At 58.1% G+C, this 22,066-nt stretch overlaps 6 protein-coding genes across 6 annotated transcripts; 4 read left to right on the top strand and 2 right to left on the bottom strand.

Moving 5' to 3' along the window:
- Positions 1-6,372: 6,372 nt before the first annotated feature.
- GGS23DRAFT_132875 (uncharacterized protein) lies at positions 6,373-7,300 on the top strand. The gene has a single exon (XM_051511190.1). It carries the CDS (start codon positions 6,579-6,581, stop codon positions 7,239-7,241), a length of 663 nt encoding a protein of 220 aa, XP_051370527.1. The 5' UTR covers positions 6,373-6,578; the 3' UTR covers positions 7,242-7,300.
- Positions 7,301-8,383: 1,083 nt separating this feature from the next.
- On the top strand, positions 8,384-11,719 carry GGS23DRAFT_575026 (uncharacterized protein). Its single transcript, XM_051516776.1, has 3 exons — positions 8,384-10,358; positions 10,419-10,694; positions 10,767-11,719. The coding sequence occupies exons 1-3, from the start codon at positions 8,984-8,986 to the stop codon at positions 11,156-11,158; spliced, it is 2,043 nt and encodes a 680-aa protein (XP_051370526.1). The 5' UTR covers positions 8,384-8,983; the 3' UTR covers positions 11,159-11,719.
- Positions 11,720-11,971: 252 nt separating this feature from the next.
- Positions 11,972-13,524, top strand: GGS23DRAFT_575022 (40S ribosomal protein S15). The gene is made up of 4 exons (XM_051516775.1): positions 11,972-12,299; positions 12,381-12,457; positions 12,630-12,926; positions 13,113-13,524. The coding sequence occupies exons 1-4, from the start codon at positions 12,279-12,281 to the stop codon at positions 13,180-13,182; spliced, it is 465 nt and encodes a 154-aa protein (XP_051370525.1). The 5' UTR covers positions 11,972-12,278; the 3' UTR covers positions 13,183-13,524.
- Positions 13,525-13,919: 395 nt separating this feature from the next.
- Positions 13,920-15,236, bottom strand: GGS23DRAFT_575016 (uncharacterized protein). Its single transcript, XM_051516774.1, has 3 exons — positions 14,872-15,236; positions 14,488-14,729; positions 13,920-14,418 (listed from the first exon to the last, which is right to left on the bottom strand). The coding sequence occupies exons 1-3, from the start codon at positions 15,055-15,057 to the stop codon at positions 14,232-14,234; spliced, it is 615 nt and encodes a 204-aa protein (XP_051370524.1). The 5' UTR covers positions 15,058-15,236; the 3' UTR covers positions 13,920-14,231.
- A 470-nt stretch (positions 15,237-15,706) lies between these two features.
- Positions 15,707-17,537, top strand: GGS23DRAFT_611414 (uncharacterized protein). The gene has a single exon (XM_051520407.1). The coding sequence runs from the start codon at positions 15,862-15,864 to the stop codon at positions 17,227-17,229; it is 1,368 nt and encodes a 455-aa protein (XP_051370523.1). The 5' UTR covers positions 15,707-15,861; the 3' UTR covers positions 17,230-17,537.
- A 276-nt stretch (positions 17,538-17,813) lies between these two features.
- On the bottom strand, positions 17,814-19,429 carry GGS23DRAFT_606054 (Clr5 domain-containing protein; the record flags this gene model as incomplete). The annotated part of the gene is made up of 2 exons (XM_051519859.1): positions 17,814-19,182; positions 19,284-19,429. 2 exons carry the CDS (start codon positions 19,427-19,429, stop codon positions 17,814-17,816), a joined length of 1,515 nt encoding a protein of 504 aa, XP_051370522.1.
- Between the last annotated feature and the right edge of the window lie 2,637 nt (positions 19,430-22,066).

Raw genomic sequence — 22,066 nt, 5'->3', positions numbered from 1 at the left:
AACGTCGGTAGACGGGGCAGGTGAGAAGGGGGGGGCTTGGGCAAGAAAGCCGGTAAATATCGTCGACTGCCCACGGCCAGACGTGTGTCGTGGACCAATGGCGCGCCCCCGGGCCCCGGCATGGCATCGTCGTGGCAGGCCACCTCCGCGACATCGCGTCGCCCCAGCATTTTTTATTACTCTTATTATTTATTCTTATTGTAGCAGGGCAGCCTGCGGGGGGGATGTCATCGCATGTATCCGTACGCGACGCCCTCGATCGTTTCATCCTGAGAAGAGGGGGGGAGAGGAGGAGAGGAGAGATCACAGGAACAAGTCCGTAAGATTTGCTGCGTTCCTTCAGAGCGGGAGCTGGAGGATGCGCGAGGTGACTATATGAGTATGGCGCCGCGCTATTACTTCTCACTCCACAGACGAGGGCAAACTCATCGAGCCGGCCTTTGATTGTCTTTGAATTTCCTTTTTTTCCTTTCCAAATATGAAAAGGGGGGACGTGTTAGCGTCTATAGTCTGCGATGCCTACAGAAAATGCTCGCGCTTTCAAGCAGCACCAGCCGTACGTGCACGACTCCCCCCTCAGCAATCCAACACCTACACACATGCATGTCTGTGTATATGTAGGTTGGTCATCGGATCTCCGAGCCTAAGCAAATCCAATCTCCCGCCGTCAATCCATAGCCAACCTTAGTTTAGCAACGGCGTCTTCGTCCGTGCCGTGTTAGGTTGGCGCAGGTAAGACACAGCGCGCCCACGCGTAACCGCACCTGCGCGCTCCGTTGCGCCTAGCCGCGGGACGAACTCGAAATCACGACGCCTCTGGCCGATGGTGTTGGCTCTAGGGAGGTGGGGAACCTGCCCGAAGCCGCCCCCTTATCCTAGATATCCATATACGAATGGGCATTCTTCGGTCGTCGGCCGGAAGACCAGCCCAGCCCAGCTGGTCGGTATGGTCGTACCTCGGGCTCATTTGGGGTATAGTGGCACGGGTTGGGAAAAATCCGGCGGCACGTTATTAACTCGGGGTCCTGGACGACGCGATGGGAAAGGAGGGTTCGTTTCTATGTGGTAGTACACTCTGTCAACATGGGTTCGGGCAGCGTTGTATAGTAATAATATATAAACACACCTACCTATTTCACGATCATACTCTCCCTCCAGCCCCCTACCCCTGATACCCTGTCGGCCACCCGGGCCCTGGCCACGTAGAACGAGAACGGGTTGGATCTCGTGGCTGAAGAGCACGTAAAATCTCTCCCACACAGTAGTCTTCTAATCCCCACTCGTAAGTGTGTGCAATATCTGTATCCCGCCTAGATACTCCGTGTGCCTAGCGGCGATCCGCGAGCGGAACCGCGCGTACGTGGCGTAGTAGGCGGCGCGCGTACACGCAGATAGGCGGCATCTAGCTAGTCATTAGTTGCGGCTCCGGTCAGGTTCTCCGTCGTTCCCTGGTTGCTTTTCGGAAGCATTTGTTGTTTCCATCCCTCTCCCCCCCTTCCCCACCCCCTTGGCTTCCTCTCTCCTTTTCCCGCGTCCTGGTCTACCAGGCGAAAGGAGGTAGAAGGGAAAAAAGAAAAAGAGGAGTAGGGATATGAGAGTTGTGAATTAAGACATCCCCCCTATCTTGGAGTGTCTCGAGGTGCTTGCCCTCTCCCTTTTCTCACCTCAACAGCCAGCACACTCATCTAGCCAATGCGCGCCTTACACAGTTCACGGCTCTCTCTAGTCGGTGGCATTTTATTCCACTCCCCTCCCACCCCTCGTATCGGTCCGGGACGCCTCGGCGCTTCCCGGCTCGAGCCTGTAGGAGGTAAAGGAGCACAAAGAGGGGGGATGCCGCGCACGCAGGCACCCGCTCGACATCTCTCGACAGGGTTTCAGCGCCCGGCAGTAACATAAGTGTCCCTTCGGGTCCAGAACTCTCGCCCCACGTGTATATTTGGACCGCGCCGGGCTGGCGCATGCGACGCGCGCTGAGTTTCCTCCCCCGGCGGCGTAGCACGGGATACGTACCCTAGCGGCCATGACGGGTGACCGGCGCGAAACGTTGCCGGGCTCAGCATCGTCTTCGCAGGGGCTCAAGCTAGGCGTACGGGTTCGCGCGCGGCTGGAGGTCTCCTGCTGGCGTCTAGGCCGTGTTCTCCTCGGGGCGCGCACTCGCTTCAAGAGGCAGGCGCGCCTCGAGATATTCGTCACAGGCAGGGTTGGTTAGAGTTAGACGTCGATTCCGCCCGGCTGAGGCAGCTCTGACATAGGTCGCAGATATAGTTGTGGCCGAGGGTAAGGAAGCGAGAGAGAACGCACCCGGCTGATTCCGCGGAACGGGACCCATCTAGCCGCCGGCACGAACCCGTGCCCGAATCAGCCTACTCGTCCCATCCGTCGGGCTAGTTCATGCTGGAAGCCTAAGAGGTGCTTCCGATAGGGTATCCCGGCGACGTCTGGAATCCGAGGCGCGGGACGGCGCGGGACGGCGCGTCAGGTCCACGTAAGACTGCGTACATGTTAGACGGAGGTCTTCGGAGAGGAAGTCGGGCATGTTGTCAGCTCGGCATCCTAATGATCTTCGTGCCCTCAGGCACACTCTCTCTGTCTGCGAGGGGATACGCACATATAAATACGCTTTTAGACTAGTAGGCAGGTTATATAGGACAATACCTGCCATATCCCAACATCTCCCGAGTTGTAAACGCTTTCACACGTATACTCGCGTCGGTTCGAGAAACTGGATGGGGACGACAGACTGATGCGTGATTAGAAGTCTATTTTAGGTCCTTAGAGCCCATTTAGAGCTACGCACACTCAAACAGCTTTTCTCCTAGGCGGCCTAAACCAGATAGGGCGTTTCTGTTTATGGGATGCCATCCGGATGCTGATTTGATATTAAGCGCAGAACAGAGAGGTTCGGGGATCTAGATGGAGAGGGACATCGTGAATCCTATCCCATCTGGGAAAAGTCTGACTAAGTTATCTCACACTACCCCCTGCTGCTATGACGATAGCCTCTTGGAGAGTAGAATTTCGTTAAGGACTATGTTGTATCGCCGCAACGTCTGATGTAATAGTAGTTCCCAGTTGTAATTAGAGCAGGAGTCGTAGCAATAGTACTCCATACCCGGAACCGCCACGAAATCACAGTCTTTTGCATAGGGGCGATTCCCAGCTGTATTCTTGGTGCTCCTTAGTATCTAGGGATCTTCGATCTTCGGGCTCCGGCGCTAATGCTCGCGTCCTTCCGGGCTCCGCTAGTCTCGGGAATCCTAGGCCGTGCCGTGCCGTGCCGCGGCGCCGTTCATATGACGTGATAAAGTCGACCTCGTCGAGCCCATAAACAAGCAGCTCCGTAATAAAAAGCTCTACCCTCTTCTAGGTCTGCGAATGCCACCGATGTCTTCTAGGTGCCCAGGTGTGTGCTCCTATGACTTCCCGCGTGGCCTCTATCTTGAGATGGGATCATGTATTAGCAATAGGTCCGATATACGGCCTCGTCATCGTATTAAATAGTCAGGTCAACCTCGACGGAGACCTCGGAGAGGACTGATGAGCCTATACGTCCTAATATCACATGCCGACCCCACACATACGCCTAACTGAAGACCGTCCGAGAACTCGGCTCAGTCGTCCGAAAGATGGAGTCAGATGCGGTTAGTTAGACTGCATACATAGGTATATTTGCATGCCATCAGGAGATCCAAGTATCGTGTCCTTCCCGGGAGAGGGGAATGTGGTGGGCGTGGCCTTCTTTGGCGTTGCCGTTTGAGGAAACCTCATAGCCGGAATCTTACACAGCAGGCAACGAATGCAGGCTGTTGCCTATCTACCTGTTAGGGGATGTAGTAAGCACGCCTATAGGTCGCGGATACGAGTTTCGTGGCGTGTCTAGGGAGGAGGTCCTTCGGTGCTGCTTAAGCTACTAATTACACGCGGAGACGATATCGAAATGCATCGTCGCTCGGAGATGTCCCGAAGGACTAGTCCGATCGCTTACTCAAGTGGGGTTAACCTAGGTATGATTATTTATTATTGTTTCTATTTTCGCTTGCCTCTCCCATCCCTTTCATCTACTGCCGAGTTCAGTGTGCTGCCCTAGTGTAACTGAATTGTCTCTCCGCTCCCAGCCGGGTTGACCGACGATGAGATGATGTCGACGGAACCAGTCAAATCATAAAGGGAGTGAGCGTGAACACGCTGGCTTGATCAACAATAATAAGCTGATATATCCAACAATACCTATCACAGACTGGAAGAGGAGAGGCGCGACGAGCCGACATTTCTCCTGTTGGTCTATTGTACATCCCACACACACCCGCCTTGCTTCGCAGGCACAGAGGAGAACGGGGGTTAGAGCTCAGGTAAGCTGCCCAGAGCTGCGGCTCAGCAGGAAATCACGAAATGGCCTCGGAGTCACGGCGGCTCATACCAAACCGGGGCCCTGTGTAGCGCAGTCCTCTCCTTGATCCCCTTTTCCTCTTTTCCTTTTCCCCTCAGGCGAAGGATTCATATTCGTCACCGATCGGGACACCACCATATGACGATGCCGTTCAGTGATGCCATTTAGGGTACGACGGACTGACGCGTGGACCGGTAACCGGGCTCTTCGACCGTTGGGGGGGAAAGGGGGCCCGGTAGCTGACCAGATGCAGAATGGATGACGGGTTCCGCTATCGCGACATTGATGACATGTCGAGGTCTTGATTTGGATGAGCCCGTCGAGCACACGGCCTCTTTGGGTGGCTAGAGAGGAAATTGGGCGTTGTGCGGTTGCGGTTTCTAGTCAGGCGTGGTTGTAGAATTCGAGGTATCACACAGACATGGGTCTTCTGCAATTGGGTCGCAGACGAGGGAAAGATCTCCATGCATACGACGACGACGATGAGTCGCGGGGGAGGGAGGGAGAAGAGAGAAAGAAAGTCGTGTCCGCCGAGACGATGCGTGGGAGGTATGTAGGTACGTAGGTACATACTTACATACCGACTTAGGTAGGTACCTACCCACCTATAGGTACATCCTTCCCTCCCCTCTGCTTAGGCGCACCTGGTGCTACCTGTAGAGCATCTTATGTAATTACTCTGACTGCAATTGGGTATTACATAGTAGCTAGGTACCTAGGTATCTAACATAGAATCCTTCGTCATAACGCCGCCTACAATCAACAATCGGGCGCCTTGTCTGAGTTAGGTACAGGCACGTTACATCGGTAGCAGAGATACCTACCTAGCTACCTACCTATGTAGACATGTATGTAACCCATGAGCCAGAGGTAGGTAGGTATGTAGGCATTGTACATCCATACCTACGTACGTTGATTGATGGTTGGGTCGCGTCTGATTGACAGTGACGAAATCAGCGGATGTATCTTCGAATCGAAGTCGGCGCTAGTAACGACGATCTCGGCGGGTGAGGATTCGAAGCCGTGATTTGTCACGATCTCCATAGAGAGGGAGGCGTGGGTACCTACCGTATACTGATCTTCCATATATACCTACATCCCTATGGTAGGTATGTACTTCTTCAAGGAGCAGTCCATCTTCAACGCCTAACCCTCGCGTAGTATTAAACATAAGGTAGAATATCTCAAGAGGCACTCTAATAGTTGAAGAAGAGGGGCCCAAGGTTGCGGAAGATGCTATCTACCGAGGTATCTAAGGTAGGTAGTGAGTTTACCTACTCACCTACCTGCCTCTTGGTAGTTGACGTTGACAACGCGTGACAGGAGGGTACAGCAGGCAACGTGCCGTTCAAGTCGATCTATCGACGGACGCTCTGAGATGGACTAGAACTCACAAGACGCGAGAGAAAAAAGAAAAACTACATGCTCGCAGGACCTATATGCGCGGGATGTGTGTGGGGAGTAAGTGAAGGCCAGCACACCTTACATAGATTCCTACGTCTACGGGCATATCCTACCTACATATGGGCACATCCGTCCATACCTCCTCCCGGACCCTGCCTTAGCACCTACTCCTTACTACCTCTTACGTGCGGTAGGTCCTCCTTAGCAGACCAGAGGTACGAAGGCGGCTTGCAACTCCAGCCGCCGATGATTGGGCGTCCCGATGACTGTCGGCGTCTGTCGGCGTCTGTCGGCAGGTCGGCGGTGGCGGGAGCAGGTTGTGGACATGGAGTGGACGGTGACCTGCTATGCGTGTACGACATATGTGAGTAGGTATCGCCTACATATATGTGGTGGTATTCGCTGCAAGTCCGGCGCTGCGATGGGCACAGGTAGACCCCCCTCGTCCTATCTCTGCTAGCCGAAGTCCGCCGCACAGGATTCTAGGCTGGGTTCCTAGGCAGGCTGGTAGGGGACCTGACAACTGGCAATGTCACTCACTACCACATCAGGGACGGTGCAGGGCCCTTGGACATCCTGGAAGCGCCGGTTGTGTGCTCCCCTCATCTGGGCCGAAGTCGCCATTGGCTGAGACCAAATCAAGCCACCACGAAAGAAGGGCATCCAAGTCCACTCCCCGTCCGTCCAGGTCCGTCCACCCGTCAGCCCCAAGTTTCCTCGCCTTCCCCCCCCCCTTCAAGCCGCGCGCCATGGAGCCTGCCCGGCCAGCAGTACATACCTAGTCATGTTTCATTTGCTTTACACCCGACTAGAGCCATCCGGGGGCCCGGGCGATAGCTACCTGAGCGGATTGGCGGTCCAGGGAAGTCGGCCGGTTCTGCTGCAAGGGTTTCGAGGACGAGGATGCCGAGGATTGCGAGAATCGGCCTCTCTCTCCCTCTCACTCTCTTGCCTCGTTCGCTGCCTGTCCTACACCTCTCGTCTCGGGCCTGGATGCTACCCGGCCTGGATGTCTCCCGATTTGTGCTCTCCTATGCGTTTCGATATTAGACTGAAGGGCGCCGAAGTCCTAGGAGCGCGCAGATCTTTGAATAATTTGCTCTTCCTGATTACTACGGTACAATATAGGTACATGGAATGCGCATCATCCTGCGCTGGATGCCTCTGGGTGACTGGGTGTGGGTGTGTGCGTGTGGCTATCTGGCTGACCCGTCCTTGGACAATTTTGTTCGAGCTGAATACGTACGTACTTACCGACATACATACCTACATATACATGCCTTGGCGGCGAATGCCGTCTCTATTGGATTTGTCGAGAAGGAGGAACGCCGTGCTATATGCCCTCGATGCCTCTTCGGCGAAGACGCTGTGCCGTTGTCTTCGGCCTCACGACGACGACGACGGCAACGACAAGGAAGATAACCTGGTCCCCCCCTCGTCTGGCTAGGCGGACTTATGACCTTACCTGTAATTCACACATACATATACACACCAATATGTCCATATCAGCTATGCTGTTGGCCCAAATTTAGGTACGAATGTGGGCGTGTAGGCGTGTACCTACCTATCTACCGATCGCAGTTGGGGCCGGGACATCGTTGACTTGGTACCGCCACACAATATTCTGGTGATAAGCCTCAAGCTCGGCTCTATTTCCCTGGATGCTACCACATGACTGCCGGACGTCAAGGCGCAAGGACCTATCAGGTCCGCCAACACTCACGTAGTTGGGCAGTCCTGTCGACGTTGGTAAGACCGCAAAAGCCTCCCGCTGCACAGTTGCCCTAGGCCAGATCAATAAGACGGATGTAGGTACACGATACACGAGGTTGGGTACCGTAGGAGGAGGAAGTACCGCTTGGGTATTGGACGTTAGGTACCTAACCTAACCTACCTAGGTACCCACCTAATCCATTCACAAGTCGAGAATCAGATCCCAGGCCGGGCGCGACCGCCTGTGTGGACGGGGACAGGTCCGCACCCGCGCCCATCATGTACCTAGGTACCTCTACAATGTTTCTCTGCCTCCCGGTATAATGAGCGTGTGCCCGCTTCCTATACGTCAATGAGGTACCTAACGTACTTAGCTAACGCTGTCTCTGACCTCCTAGGGCCTACATCGATGGGATGTACCTCCCTCCTATAGGTACCTACCTACCTATATCGCCAGGTCTTACCCTAGGAAGCGAGTACCTCGGCAGGTACCTGACCTCTTAATGTTAGGTACCTATGAGTAATGTGTAGATGTAGTCGTAGGGACACCTGTCGCGCGGTGCTTGTGCCACCCGCTCGCGAGGAGGTCCCTAGAGCGTTTCCAAGTACCTTGATCGATGTATACCTACCTAGGAGGTATATATCCGCTCCTGGGGGTAAGCCCAGGTCCGTATGTGGGTGGCCACACCGAGGAAGAGAGGGTGGCTGTCTGACGGCGTACCTGGCCCGGCGCGCGCCAGGTACCGAACGCGTGCCCCGAGGTGCAAAGGTACTTGGAAGGGTACATACAGGCCGAATCACTGGACCGCAGCAAGACCAAGCCAAAATAATTCCGACACGCATTGGATCATCAATCAGCCCAATAAACTGGGACTTGCCGCCGCCTCCGCCTCTTTTTTTCACCCTTCCCACTGCCACCTGGGCCTGCACCACCACACTTCTTGACGTCGCCCCCCAAGCGCCTGGCACCTTTTTTTTTCTCTGCTGCTCATCCACAACCATCTTGTCCCTTTTGAGGCTCAGTCGTCCACTTACACACTGTTGACCTGCCGGCCTGCTCGCCTACCTTGCCTGCTAACTTTCTTTCCTCCCTCCGCGCGCGACCGAGAGGCCATTGCCCTCTCCATCCTGCCCCTTTTCCTTCTTTCTATCCTGCCAAGTAAAATACCATATTTTTAATCCCTTGATTGATGCACCGCTGCATGGATTTGAAGTAGACCAGAAAATTAGAAGCCCCCCTCCCACCCCCCAGAAAAAAGATCAGCATCGGGACGCGGCAACGCGCGATCATCAACAACACCTTCATTTCCGCACAGCAGCCACTCCCTTCAGCCACACACCCAGCCCTTGCTATTCCTCGAGCTTGACGATGCGCCGTTCATGCGCTTAAGCTCCGTCTGCCTGTCCTGCGAGTCGACCCCGAGTATTTTCTTATAGCCACTTCAATCGCGTTCTTGGCCATCGCCGCCCGCATTCATGGCTTCCAAGAAGGGCCCTGTCGCAACGGAAGCCCCGACTTTCTCGCCTACCGTTTCCCAGCCGGCCATCGCCGCGGATTCCGTCTCCGTCGAAGCTCTGGCTGCCGAGGCCACCCGTGCGACGCAGTCGCTGAAGAGGCAGCGGGAATCTTCTCCTTCCTCCCCGTCTTCGGCTCTCTCGGGACTCCATCGGGAGCTGTCGCCGTCGAAGACGGCGCGGTTGATCGGCCTGTCCTCGAGATACTCTCCCACGCCCATGACCGCGGCCGCGGCCGCCGAGGACGAGCGGAGTAGCGAAGAGGACCAGTATAAAGCCCAGATTACCGGCACCAGCGAAAACCCTGCATTCAAGGCGCAATCGGCGCTAATGTCCGCCAGTGCTCTCGCCATGAGCCGGTCTCACGACAGCCCGCAGGACGCCCCTCAGGATATCCCTCAAGAAGCTATGCAGGATGCTCCTCAGGACGTTCCTCAAGATATCCCACAGGGCGCTCCTCAGGATGCTCCCCAAGATATCCCTCAGGACGGCTCTCAGGGGGTCTCCCAGGGTGTTTCTCAGGACACACCCCAGGGCGCTCCGCTGTCGGGCGACGCGCAGTCCGCTGCGCTGCCTTCTGTCTCCATACCACATCCCGAGACGTCAGACCCCAAGCCCAAGTCGGAAAACGTCAGTCCCCAGAGCGCGACGAGTTTAGGTAGCCTGGGTGGCGCATCCATCGGACCCGTCACGACTAGCCCTGGTCCTATGGAGCTCGAAGGCCGTGACGATAGGACAAGTTTTGGTACGCAACCGCCGGCTCCAATGGACGATAAGGAGGCCACTTCGTTGTCGTATCCCGGCACTCTCCCTCCGACCTCCAGCATGCCTGCCCCCCCGACCCGGGGGATGAGCATGCCCGTGACCCCGAACCAGCCGACCACGCCACGCTCGCCAAACTCGAAAAGGCACAAATGCCAATACTGCGAGACCGAGTTCACACGACACCACAACCTGAAGAGCCATCTCTTGACGCATAGCCAAGAGAAACCCTACGTTTGCCAAACCTGCCACCTGCGTTTCCGCCGCCTCCACGACCTCAAGCGCCACACGAAGCTGCATACTGGAGAGAAGCCCCACGTATGTCCAAAATGCGATCGAAAGTTTGCGCGTGGTGATGCGTTGGCGCGGCACAGTAAAGGCCCGGGTGGCTGCGTCGGCCGACGAAGCAGTCTGGGGAGTTTCCTTGGTGAAGAAGAGGTGGATGGGTCGAGCCATCTCGAGGGCGACGACTCCGCCATGGCCGGTGTTGTATATAATGGTAGCGAAGGTGAGTCGACAGGACATGACCGGCGACAGCTAGGCATACCCAGCATACAAGCCCAACATGTTCAAGGTAACGCATCGCTTTTGCGGATGTACGCCTCGTCATTTCCACTAACAGGCCCACCTTTAGGTCCTACTGGTCGACTTTATCCGCCCAACGTGGATCGCGGTTCCGGGAGCTCGAATGCATCCCAAACTCCGGGGTCGAGTATCCCGTCTCTTCCGATGGGCGCTAGTAACCCCGCCATGTATGCTCAGAGCACCATGACCGAGAGCCCTAAGCCGCTTAGCCCCTCTGGTATTCAAGGCCACGATTCTGCAAATATCAACCGGCAGCGCTCGCCGAGCTTGACGGTCCAGCTCCAACACTTCGCTCGCCACCAAACAGATCGACACACCCCACCAGGTCGGTGTAGCTCCTCCTACCCCTTCCCCCCTCCTCACCTACTGAGCGCTGTCATACTGAAACCAATCCAAGTACCCGGGTTCCCCCCGACCGACGCAGTTCGGTATGCCGCCTCCGCAGCCAACGTACAGAATCCCATCACCATTCCACCGGTGTCTGGCAGCTCAAGCCAATCGATAGTTGCGAATACCGGACCTGACCATTCACGGACGTCAAGTGGACACGGCCAGAACGGAAGCGGGGACAGCTCGAGCAATAACATCTTCGCAACGGACCAGGGCATCTGGGCTTACATCCATAGCCTCGAGGAGCAGGTGAGACACCTGAATGACAGAGTGCAAGCGTTGGAGGCGACGGAGAGATCCCACGAGGAGAAGATAACCTATCTCGCCGACGAGATGACCGTCCTGCGGGGCCAGGTCGAGATCAAGGCGGATCCGACGGCGGTCGATAAGTCCAATTGAAGCAGCACCGTTCGCGGTTAACGGCAGCAACTGAGCTAGGCGGTACGATCCGAGCGAAGGGCGTCTTTGGTATGTACGGCGCATAGGGTGGACCATAGTCGCCATCACCATCACAACATACGGGGCATCCAGACTCATCTTTACTAAGGGAGGGGCGGGGGGAGGCGGTTGGCGTTGGGTAGGGAGGGTTACCCGTCATCTACCGAAAACAAAAAGCCCCGGAGTGTTTTCCCCGGCGATTTTACGAGTGTCTCGACGTCTTTCTTTTTGATCCTTTTTTTTTCTATCTTATCTTTTATGCTAGTGATATCCCTGAACTGAGGATTCTGGATGCTGAGCTGGGGTGGACAGTTGGGTGCCGTCCGGCTTCCACACCCCGATCGTTCTCCAGTCGACGAATTGTACACTATATAAGCGCAGATAGAGAGCCTCGAGGCAGGGCGAAGCAAGCGACGCCATCGCGACCTTACCTAATGGATGGGATTGACGAAGCACGTAACCGTAGGTATTTAGATCCCTAATCTGTCGGTCTACTATTCGAAGGTAGGGAGGTGCCTGTAGGTGGCCCTTTAGAGGCTAGAAGTAGGTGGCACTTTAGGTACTCCCCACAAGTCTATGGGTAGGTAGGTAGGTACCCCGTCGCATGCAGAAGCCGTACTCCATCCTTTTTCCCATGGGGAATCTCTAAGCATGTAACCTGGAGCTTACCCGACATGGGTAGCACTGTATGCACCGGCATGCCGACTTGGAGTCTTGTTCGGTTACGACGTGTTCTGCATACACGTATAGGTACCGGGCAGATATCCGGGGCGGGTACATTGGCAAGAAGGGAAATGATTACCTAATAGGTTGCCCACTCGCCACACCCTTCTGGCTTGTCGCTGTGGCGTTTCGGGGCCGGAGCCCTCTAGCCCCTCACACAAAAAAATTCGTGCACTCGCCCTAGCGCGGGCTGCGCAAACTAAGCGAAACCCTCTCTGCAAATCAATCCAGCCGCTCTTGCGAAGCCCATCTCAACAACCTCCTACCCCCCAACTCCATCCCTCTCGAGCAACCGTCCTTCGTCCACGACAGCCCGCACCAGCCAGAGAATTCCCCGACACCATACCGATCCGCAACCATGGCTGACGATCCCGACTACGTATGTCATCTATCCTGAGCGATCTCCAGACGGGGGACATCGATCTGAAGGAGGAGAAGCCGACTGACTTGAACCGCGTAGAACGCTGAGGAGGCCGCAGAGCTCAAGAAGAAGAGACAGTTCCGCAAGTTTTCCTACCGAGGAATTGACCTTGACGCGTACGTTTCCCCCCTCGAATGTCGAGTTTCCCTCCGAAGCACCACCGTCCAGGCGCCGATTTCCCCCCATCCCCCACGGCCGAATGCGACGGGCAACCATTTCTATAGAGAGGGGCGTGAGACGTGTACGTGAGGAGGCTAACGTGTGCATTGCCCATCCGCCGCCCAACAGTCTTCTCGACCTCAGCTCCGACCAACTCCGCGATGTCGTCCACGCCCGCGCCCGCCGCCGGATCAACCGAGGTCTGAAGCGGAAGCCGATGGGCCTCATCAAGAAGCTCCGTAAGGCCAAGCAGGAGGCCAAGCCCAACGAGAAGCCCGACCTCGTAAAGACGCACCTGCGCGACATGATCGTCGTGCCCGAGATGATCGGCAGCGTCATCGGCATCTACTCCGGCAAGGAGTTCAACCAGGTCGAAATCCGGCCTGAGATGGTCGGCCACTACCTCGGCGAATTCTCCATCTCATAGTACGTCCACTCCGCGGGAACCGCCTCTCCCGATAATGATCCCCACATGTACCACCCACCCCCTTTTCGTTCACGTTGCGTTCAGTCGCGTTGCGATGTGATGCCATGGGGCGTGTAAGAAGGGGGGGGGGATGAGAACACGGATTCTTAAAAGGTAGTATTCGGATCGGCTAACTAGTGCTACAGCAAGCCCGTCAAGCACGGTAGGCCTGGTATCGGTGCTACTCACTCTTCTCGATTCATCCCTCTCAAGTAGGCCTATAGTAAAAACAGGGAGGGGTGGGGTTTCTCTTGCATTCACGGATTGGGCGAACGGAACGGTTGTTTCTCTCTCTCGGCAGATAGGCAAAAGATGGCCATCGGCCGGTGCGCGCTGCATGATAATGAAATGAGATCATTCTGCGCCGAGCACCGACACTTGATTATCGAACACGTATCTCGGTGTTGCCCATGGGAAAATGACGGATCATCTCGTGACGTGTGCTTTGAAATATTTCCTCAGCTCGAGAGTGTCGGTAGACTAGTAATGCGCTCTCGGGTTTCCCCTGGGCTCTCTAAGCGAAAACCGTAGTTCTATACCCCTCCCCCTCCCCTCCCCTTCTTCCCTTCCCTAGATCTCCATGTCGATAATATGCCAAGAAACCCAGTTGCGCAGCTTGTTTGTTATGGGGACGTCATTGTGCGGCTGGGTAGGACTGGGGATGATCCAAATTTGTCCTCGAAGGGGCTTCCACGGTCATCACTGCATAGGACATTTGTAATATGTAGCCTCCGCCGCCGCCGACCGTTAGGGAGGATCTTCTCTGCCGTCGTACTCGCCCCGTCTACTTACTCTGCTCGGGCGCCGCCGCGCCGCACGCTGCCGTTCCCGAGCGCTAGCTAGTCTGCTATATTTCTAAAGGAGGGGACCCGGGTCTACTCTTCTCTACGAAAGGGCGTCTTTAAGTCCCGGGAGATCCCAGAGGCGAAGACGCGGGACACAGGCAGAAGAAGAAGAAAAAAAAAAAGCACGCACGGCGGGCCCATTCCGTGGAATTACCCTCTGGCTCCTTCGCCCGCTCGCAAGTCTACGTGTTGTAGGTCTGGATGGTGGTGGCAAGGGTAGTGCTGGCTATGATGTATATACACGGCGTATGTCTATTTCTTCTGTATTTCAGGCGGAAGGGGGGCAGAGAGGGGAGGTAGTAGGTAGGTACGCGATAGTGCGCGCTGACGCCGCTCACACATACGCTCTGCGTCCCTGCCGCCCTCCGTCTCCCTCCCTCTGCCTCTCGCAAGAGCGCGCACGCTCCGGGGCCTACCCTATCATGCCTGCTGCGGCGGCGGCGGCGGCTGCTGCTGCTGCTCCTGCTCCTTGCTCGCGCGCGCTCGCATGCGCTTCGCGACGCGCTCCTCCACCTCGGCCGCGTGCTTGCGGTAGTGCTCGGTCACGTGGCTGAGGTCTGCGTAGTGGCCGGCGGGCACGTTCATGGGCGAGCCGGAGTAGAAGACCCTGCGGGGGAGGTCAGCGGCGGGGAGGGGGGCAGAGAAGGAAGGAGGACAGAGGAGGAGGGAAACGTACTCGGGGGTCTTGAGCTCGATGTGCGTGTTCCGCCCGGCGTGGTTGAAGAGGTGCTTGTCGTGCGCGGCCTGCTCGATCAGCCGCGTGCGCAGGTTGTTGCGCACCTCCCACTCCCCGCCCAGGTACTCGTAGCTCTGAATCCACTTCGACAGGCTCGACGGCTCCCCGTTCGCGCCCGGCCGCGACACGGAGTACCCCACGTAACACACCGGCAGCGCGGTGGCGAAGGCGTAGAACCCGAACTGTATTGTTTCGATGGCGTGGGGGGGCGAGGCCACACGAGGCGCGGTTAGCTTGCGAGCTCCGAGGGTCCGTCTATCTGTCCCCGGACCGGACAGGGTGCTGGGGAGGGGAAGGGGGGTGGAGGACGGGGCGGGCACGTACGCCTAGGTGCTCATCGACCTCGGGGGCGTGGTGGTGGTCGTCGTGATGATCGTGGTGGTCGTGGCTACTGCCGTGGCTGTCGTGGCCGCCGGAGGCGTAGGAGCGCGACAGCTGCAAGCTTGTTGCTGCGGGCCGCGTCGTTCGTCGGGCTGCGCAAGCCGCTCTCGTCCGGAGGGCCTGCATCATGGGGCGTCGCGTGGGTGCGTAGGTGTGCGCGCTGCGCGGCGAGGCGAGACGGGATAGGACGCGGGGGCGCTCGACTCAATTGGCGTCGGGGGTGGTCGTGGGGTGGGTGCCGGCGTGCCTCAGCTGTGAGCTCATCAATTCCAACGCCGGCCGAAGATGTTGCAGTGTGGACGGCGGGCGGGCGGCGGATGGAAGAACTGGGCGCAGGTCCGCGGTGGGGCCTACGTTGTGGCCAATGGGATGCCTCGAATGGGTAAGCGGCAGGTGGCCTATGGCCTTTACAGCGGTATCTGGTCTATGTGCATAGCCTTAACATGCAGATACCAGATTTACTGTACAAGTACCCGAGGTACCTCCCATCGTTGACGACGTTCAGGGTTTAGGCCTTAAGAAAGGTACCTACGTACAGCACGTAGAATTCTATAGGCTTCTTCTACTTGTTCAGACCAACTCGAGCAGGCTCGTCGGTAAGAGCAGGAGACAGAAAGCATAGCGGACACTTGTCCAACGTCCTCTTCCTGCTCTCATCCGTGTCGTGACCTTTTGCCATTTCTTCCTTCGCCCGTGTGTCTGATTCCGCACTCGTGGCCAGTTTTGCTTCAGCTCTTGCAAGCTGTCCTGATCCAGATGGCTGGCATTGCCACATCACTTCCTCACTGACACTTACACCACGACGGCTCGAAAAAAAGCGTATAAGACTCATGATAAGCCGGCTCCGTCATACTCATGACTGGTTTCTCTCGCAACCCTCCATGAGAAGACACAAACCTTTCGCATAGCACCAATATCAGTCTCCTGCACATCATGGGGCCCTCACATACCCTCAATCCCAAGGGTCTCGCCCACTCGCTACCCGCCCTTGCCCTCCTGCTCCTCACCTCGTCTCCCTTCTTGGCCGCCGCCTCGGCCTCGGCCCCAGATCCGGCATCCGCGTCGCCGCCGGCGGAGGCCGAGCTCATCTGCCACACCGACAACCCGGCCGAGTGCTACCCGCGGGTCTTCTCGGCGACCGACGAGTTCCAGGTCGTGCGCGAGGACCAGGACCTGCCGCCGGGCCTGCACGTGCGGCTCGACGTGCAGACGGGCGAGCGGCAGGCGAAGCTGCACGACCCGGCCGAGGCCGACGCCGGCGCGCTCGCGGGGCTGCCCGTGGACCGCTCCGTCGTCGTCGTCGACGGCGGCGGCGGCGCCCTCGACCCCGATCAGATCCCGCGCGGCGCTCCCGCCTACGAGCCCGTCGGCAGGGTTAAGGCCCCGCAAGCGCAAGACGAGGGCTTCGCGCGCGCGCTCGCCGCCGCCAAGGACGCCCGCCCCGACGGCGACGACGCTGCCCTCGTCGCCGCCCTCGAGGTCCTCGAGGACCTCGCCCACGACATGTACTACGGGCTGCAGCTCGCGTCGGATGCGGCGGCCGTGCGCGCGCTGCTGTGCCTGCTCGCGGCGCCGGGCGCCGGACCCGCGCCCGACGCACCCGACGCGGCGCTGACGCGTCGCCCCGACTTCCTCGCCGCGTCGGCGCTGGCCGCCGCCGTGCGCAACAACCCGCCGGCGCTCGCCGCAGTCGCCGCGTCGTGGGACGCCGCCGTCAGCGCGCCGTGCGAGCCGCCCTCGCCCGGCCGCCCGTCGCTCCGCGCCGAGTTCTACGCGCGGCTCGCCCCGCCGCCGGGCGCCGCGGGCCGCGCCCACGCCCACGCCACGCGCGTGCGCCTCGCCGTCCTCGACGGCCTGCTGCGCGCGCCCGCCCTGCGCGACGAGTTCCTCGCCCGCGGCGGCGCCGCCCAGCTGCTGCGCATCCTGCTGCACCCCGGCGCCGGCGCCGACGACGACGACGACGCCTGGGCCCCGCGCCGCGCCAAGGTCGCGCGCCTCGTCGCCGACACGTTCCTCGACGAGGAGGCGGGCGCCACGCTCGGCGTGTGGCCGCCGCCACTGCCCAGAGCGGAAGCACCAGCGCCAGAGGAGGGCGAGGGCGAGGGCGAGGGCGCGACGGGCTGCTGCGCTGGCGAGGGCGCGCTCGACGACGCCTGCTGGGAGTTCCATCTCGAGGCCATCGGCCGCGCGAGCGAGAGGGACGCCGCGTGGAGCCGTCCGCTGCTCGACCTGCTGAGACGGAGGCGGCCGAGCAGCGCGCCCGCGGCAGAGCAGCTGTCTCCCGTGCGCGACGAGCTGTAGGAAACACGGAGGGGCAGTGAAGACGGGGACATTTCTACGTAGGATGCCTATTGGTTAGGCGCGGAGGCGTTATCGGTGCATGCATACATAAATACCTATTATATCTCGCGGGGTGGGCAATACCTCCCCGCGGAGCAGATAAACAAATACCCGCCTCGCGTATATAAATCTATATTGTTCTAGGTGTGTTTACGAAATACGCATCGATATATATGCGAAACCGGTATGTCTATTTGTATATACTAGGTGTCTAAGCCATTGGTACTTCTCCCCTCCGGTCGTGGCCGCGAGCCCACGACTTCGTAAAGCAATCTTTGCCTCCAACTCGCCTCTGCTGTTGCACCGGCCGTACGTGTATGGGCACGTGGGGGGAATAGACCGACGGCGTCCACCCGAAAATTGTCATTTTCACCTTTTTAGTACGTTCACAGCTACTAAGCTTCCGTGCGCGTGAGGAGAAAGGGGAAAGAAGGAAAGCGAAGAGACGGTAGAATGGGATGTTAATACACCTACATCGCTCGCCACGCGTGTCTAGCTCTCTAGGCGGACAGGGAGCAAGGCGCAAGGGTGTAGGCGGCTCCGTTCTACGCCTTCGACTCGCGCAAGCGCCTGCAGACCTCCTGCCAGCGCGCGTCGAAGTCGGCGCGGACCCGCGCGGCCTCGCCGACGTTGCCGGCGCGGACGAGGTACTGCTCGAGCACCGCCAGCACCGAGACGGCCGCGTTGTCCACGGGCCCCCACTGGGCCTCGCATTCGGCGAGCGCGCCATACAGCAGTGCGATGACCTCGTCGTCGCCGACCTCGTGGCTCGTCGGCAGCGTCCGCAGCATGTTGTACGCGCTGAAGCGCGCGAGCCGCGCGTCGTGCCCGCGCGTCTCCGCTAGCGTCCGCGCCGCAGCCCGCGCCTCGTTCGGCTTGTCGTGCACGTCGAACAGCCACGCCAGGTGGTACCGCACTAGGTTGGTGTCCTTGCGTAGCTCCACCAGCAGCGGCGGGTCCGGCGGGCTGGCCGGATCGGGCGGCGGAGGCGGCGACACCGCCTCCAAGCCCGCGAGGATGCCCCGCAGGAGATGTTGCGTCGTCGCCGTGTCAATGAATTCGCTATTGAGCATGGCGCGGTACACGGTGGCCAGGTACGTCGGCTTGAGGCGGCTGCCCACCTGCATGGCCTGCAGGTAAGCTTGCAGGATCAGGCCGATGACCTGCCTAATCTCCGTCAGCGGCGCCGTCCTGAGCCGCGAGAAGAGGAGGCGCAACGGATGCCGAGGCAGCTCGAAGACGATCATGGACAGCTGCCACGCGAAATTCACTAGCGACTTGGCGATTTCTAACCCCGACTGCAACAACGCGCCGAGGGCGAGGCAGGTTTCGATGAGTAGCGACGGGTCCTCCTTGGCCAGCACAGCCCGATAGTCGTTCAAGGCTATGTTCAGCATGCTGAACCCCTGAGCGCTGAGGCCGCTGATGAGCAATTGCCTCGCGCATGACACGGGGTCCAGCCACGTCTTCCCCATCCGGGGAAATATCAGCTCCTGTTGCGGCGTGGTATGCCACAACGACGCTTCAAAGGCGCCACGAACGTAATCGCGAACGATCTGCAGACACTCCTCCGGGAGCCGCAGGCTGTCGGGCGCATCCAGACGTCTCAGCATCGACTCTGGTTCCGGTGATGGGGTTCGGCATATGATAACTCCCAGTCTGCGCCTTTGGTCGCTGGCCAGCTGGACTTCGCCCGAGCGTATCGCTTCGAGCTCCTTGCGCCTGGCAGGCGAGACTCGTCGGAGGTACGTGTTGAGCCGGTCTACGTCGACTTTACGGCCGTGGACGTAGGAGACCGAAGCCTTTCCGACGGCGGCCCGGCGGCTGTGCTGGACGAGCAGCTCAGCGACCTGGTGGGCCCTCAGCTTCTTGTGTAGGCCCCATTTGTTGAAGCGGATCTTGTACATCTTCTCCCTGGTGTCGGGTCAGTGCTTCCGTCCTCAGGGTCGGTGGTAGATGTGCTGAGAGACGGGTCCACGGATAGACAGGGGCAGGTGGCCGGGGGGAGGTCTCACGTCGCGAAAAAATAATACTCCTCCCGCATGATGCGCATGACCTCCTTGAGGCTCTTGTTCTGGTCGAGATAGAGGGCGGTGATGATGTCCCGGTAGTTGACCCAATCGCCGTCCCTAGCCGGGCCGTTATACCTCTGGGCCGTCATGGCGGACGTGGATTGGTCAACGTTCTCGTCCTGTGCGAGCGACATGGCGCAATCCTCGGCTTGGTCGGCTTGATCAGGAGGGACGGGACAGAGCGCCTCCGCCGCACCGCATGGCGCCTCGCGGGTATGGCGAGACTTATGCAGGTAGGTATAGCCGTAGCGCGACGGAAGGGAAAGGGGCGCACACGTGTTATTTCGATGCTAGGGGAACCCGGGATGAACGCGACCGACTGCGGCAATAACTCTTAGGACTCGTGGCCCGCCGCTTCACTCTGTCACATTGTCCATGGCCAGTCCTTCTTATATAAGCGCTGGTGAGGCTAGCCGTCGTCTCTTATACTGGCTTGGATCCGGCGGCGGTCTTGGTTCGCGGACTGAACCCCCCCTGGTCAAGTCCGCGCTGAGGCCGTCAGGGGATTCGACGGCTTAGTCTCTATAACAATACACGTGTCGTGGTAGTGTAGCCACGCCCTGTCTAAGCCGTTTTGGGGTGGTATTGCGGCATATACGCGGATATGCTTATACATATCTGTCGTCTTCTCGTGCTTAGACATGGAGCTCATCGATGGGTAGGCGGCGCAGGCGGCGACGGATGTGTGCATAGGGGGATGTGATTCCCTGAGAGCGGCCAGGGTGGATGAAAGATGGGCGAGCGGGTGAGTGGTTCGAAGGAGAGAGGAGGGAATGAAATGTCGCCCCGAATTAGCAGCTGGTAGCGGTCCAGTGGGGTGCGCTGGACCGAGCAACGCCGACTGCCTCTAGGTACCTGCCCTACCTATCTAGGTACCTACCTAGGTATGTCACAACCACCCAACGTAGTACCCATAGTGTGCGTAAAGGAGGTACCTACCAAACCACCCCAAGGTACCCTGACGTGGATGTTCAACGGTATTGATAAACCGCAAGTCACATCGCATCGCAAGACATGGCCATGCTATATCACAGCCTACAGCATAATACCCCAACTGAGGTTAGGTACCTAAGGTACCTAGACTCTCTAACTGTGGTACCTAGCCGGGGTGTCTTGGGTACCCCCTAAACGGCTTACCCTAGCCCTACAGCCTGCCTACATTTTTTATTTTTTATTTTATATACCGCCTAGGACTGGATCTACTGAAACCACCTCTCCTAAGAGGTAGGTAGTATTACCTAATGCATGCAATACGCGTATGTTATCATGCATCTCATCGCTCCCTCACAGCGACCGGGTTGCCCGGTGGGACCGACTTGGTGTCGATTAGCGGCGCGCATCCCGCAACGTGGTAATGCTACCTAGGCAGGGACGTGCCGCTTACCAATATGCTCTCCGTACGATGGGCATTCGTGCCGTTACGAGTTACTGTGTAGGTTGATCTATGCCCATACTCGGATGTGTATCCATCCCCAGTCCAGTCATGCTTCGACGCCTACATACACACCTGCTACTGCGTACCTGAATACACGTATGGCTATTCCGCTGAGGCGCCAGGCCGGCCCTGCACCGTCGGGCGAAGAATAGAGCGAGGAGAAACGACATGTGCTCCTAGAAATACGGGGCCATCGTCGGCGCATTCATGTCTCGTCCGTGGGCTGTTCATCTCTCGTGCCTAGGTTGTCTAGACCGATCTTCGCCGCCCACCTCCGCACGCAGAGAAGTGTGCGACCATCGCCTACGGCGAGCTAAATGACGATAGGATTTTGCCTTATGGGTTATTCGAGGGGACTGGATGGGTAGAAGTTGGTGTGTGGGCGGGTGTATATAGGTGTGTGCCCCCGTGTGGGTGTGTGCGCGTTATGTTCGCGATGACTTTGGCATGCGGGCCTTGAATCTCTCTTTTTGTAACGGGGTAAAGAATGAATCCCCCCCCCCCGGACCTGATCGACCTCGCACGATCGACCTCTCCTTAACCCTATTGATAAGTATCGCCATCGACAGGGTGGTCATCAACCTACTATAGCCCTATCTTCTGCCACTCCGGAGTGACATACCTGCCTCCATGTCTATGGTTAACCTAGTACTAAAATTAGGTAGATGTGTTAGAGTGGCGGCAGCCTCACCGTGTCGACAACGCATACACACTTAATCAGAGTATGAGCAGTACTACCTAGTAGTCCTACGTGTAAGTCATCGTAACCATCATTCCCAATGACTCGTTGTAGAATAGGCAATTACCCTGGAAGACGGGCGCGGGCGTCATGGTCGGTTAAGGTTAGTATCGACGGGTGGTTTCTCCACTGGAGTGAAGAGCGCCGGTGTCCTGTTTCCCTTCTCGGTAGCGTCAGCAACTGTTCGGTAGCCTAGCAAGGCATTCTCCTAGATTCGATATTCTCTGAATCAGCCGAGCTCCCCAGACCACAGCGACCGCGCAGGGGAGCCCCGGCTAGTAAGATATCTCGGATATTGCGCTGGCGGGCCACGAGGGAGGAGATAGGGTAGGGTCGTGTTATAAGAATACGGCATACGGATTCATGCAACAGAAACAAGGCCGTGCACGTATGCTATGTATATTATGTTTATATTTACAGATGTGTGTAGACCGCCGGAACGTGACGTGAAGAAGGGGGGTGGGGGCCATGTGTAACAGAATGGAGGAGGCCCAGGAAATCTTACTTACGAACCGGGCAGGGGTGGCAGATCCGGACTGGAGCTCTTACGCA

The sequence above is a fragment of the Durotheca rogersii genome (genome assembly GCF_024521655.1).
Source record: "Durotheca rogersii strain YMJ 92031201 chromosome Unknown GGS23scaffold_16, whole genome shotgun sequence".
Lineage (NCBI taxonomy): Eukaryota > Fungi > Ascomycota > Sordariomycetes > Xylariales > Xylariaceae > Durotheca > Durotheca rogersii.
The sequence above is the reverse complement of the archived record's forward strand: the minus strand, read 5'-3'. Positions and strand labels throughout refer to the sequence as shown.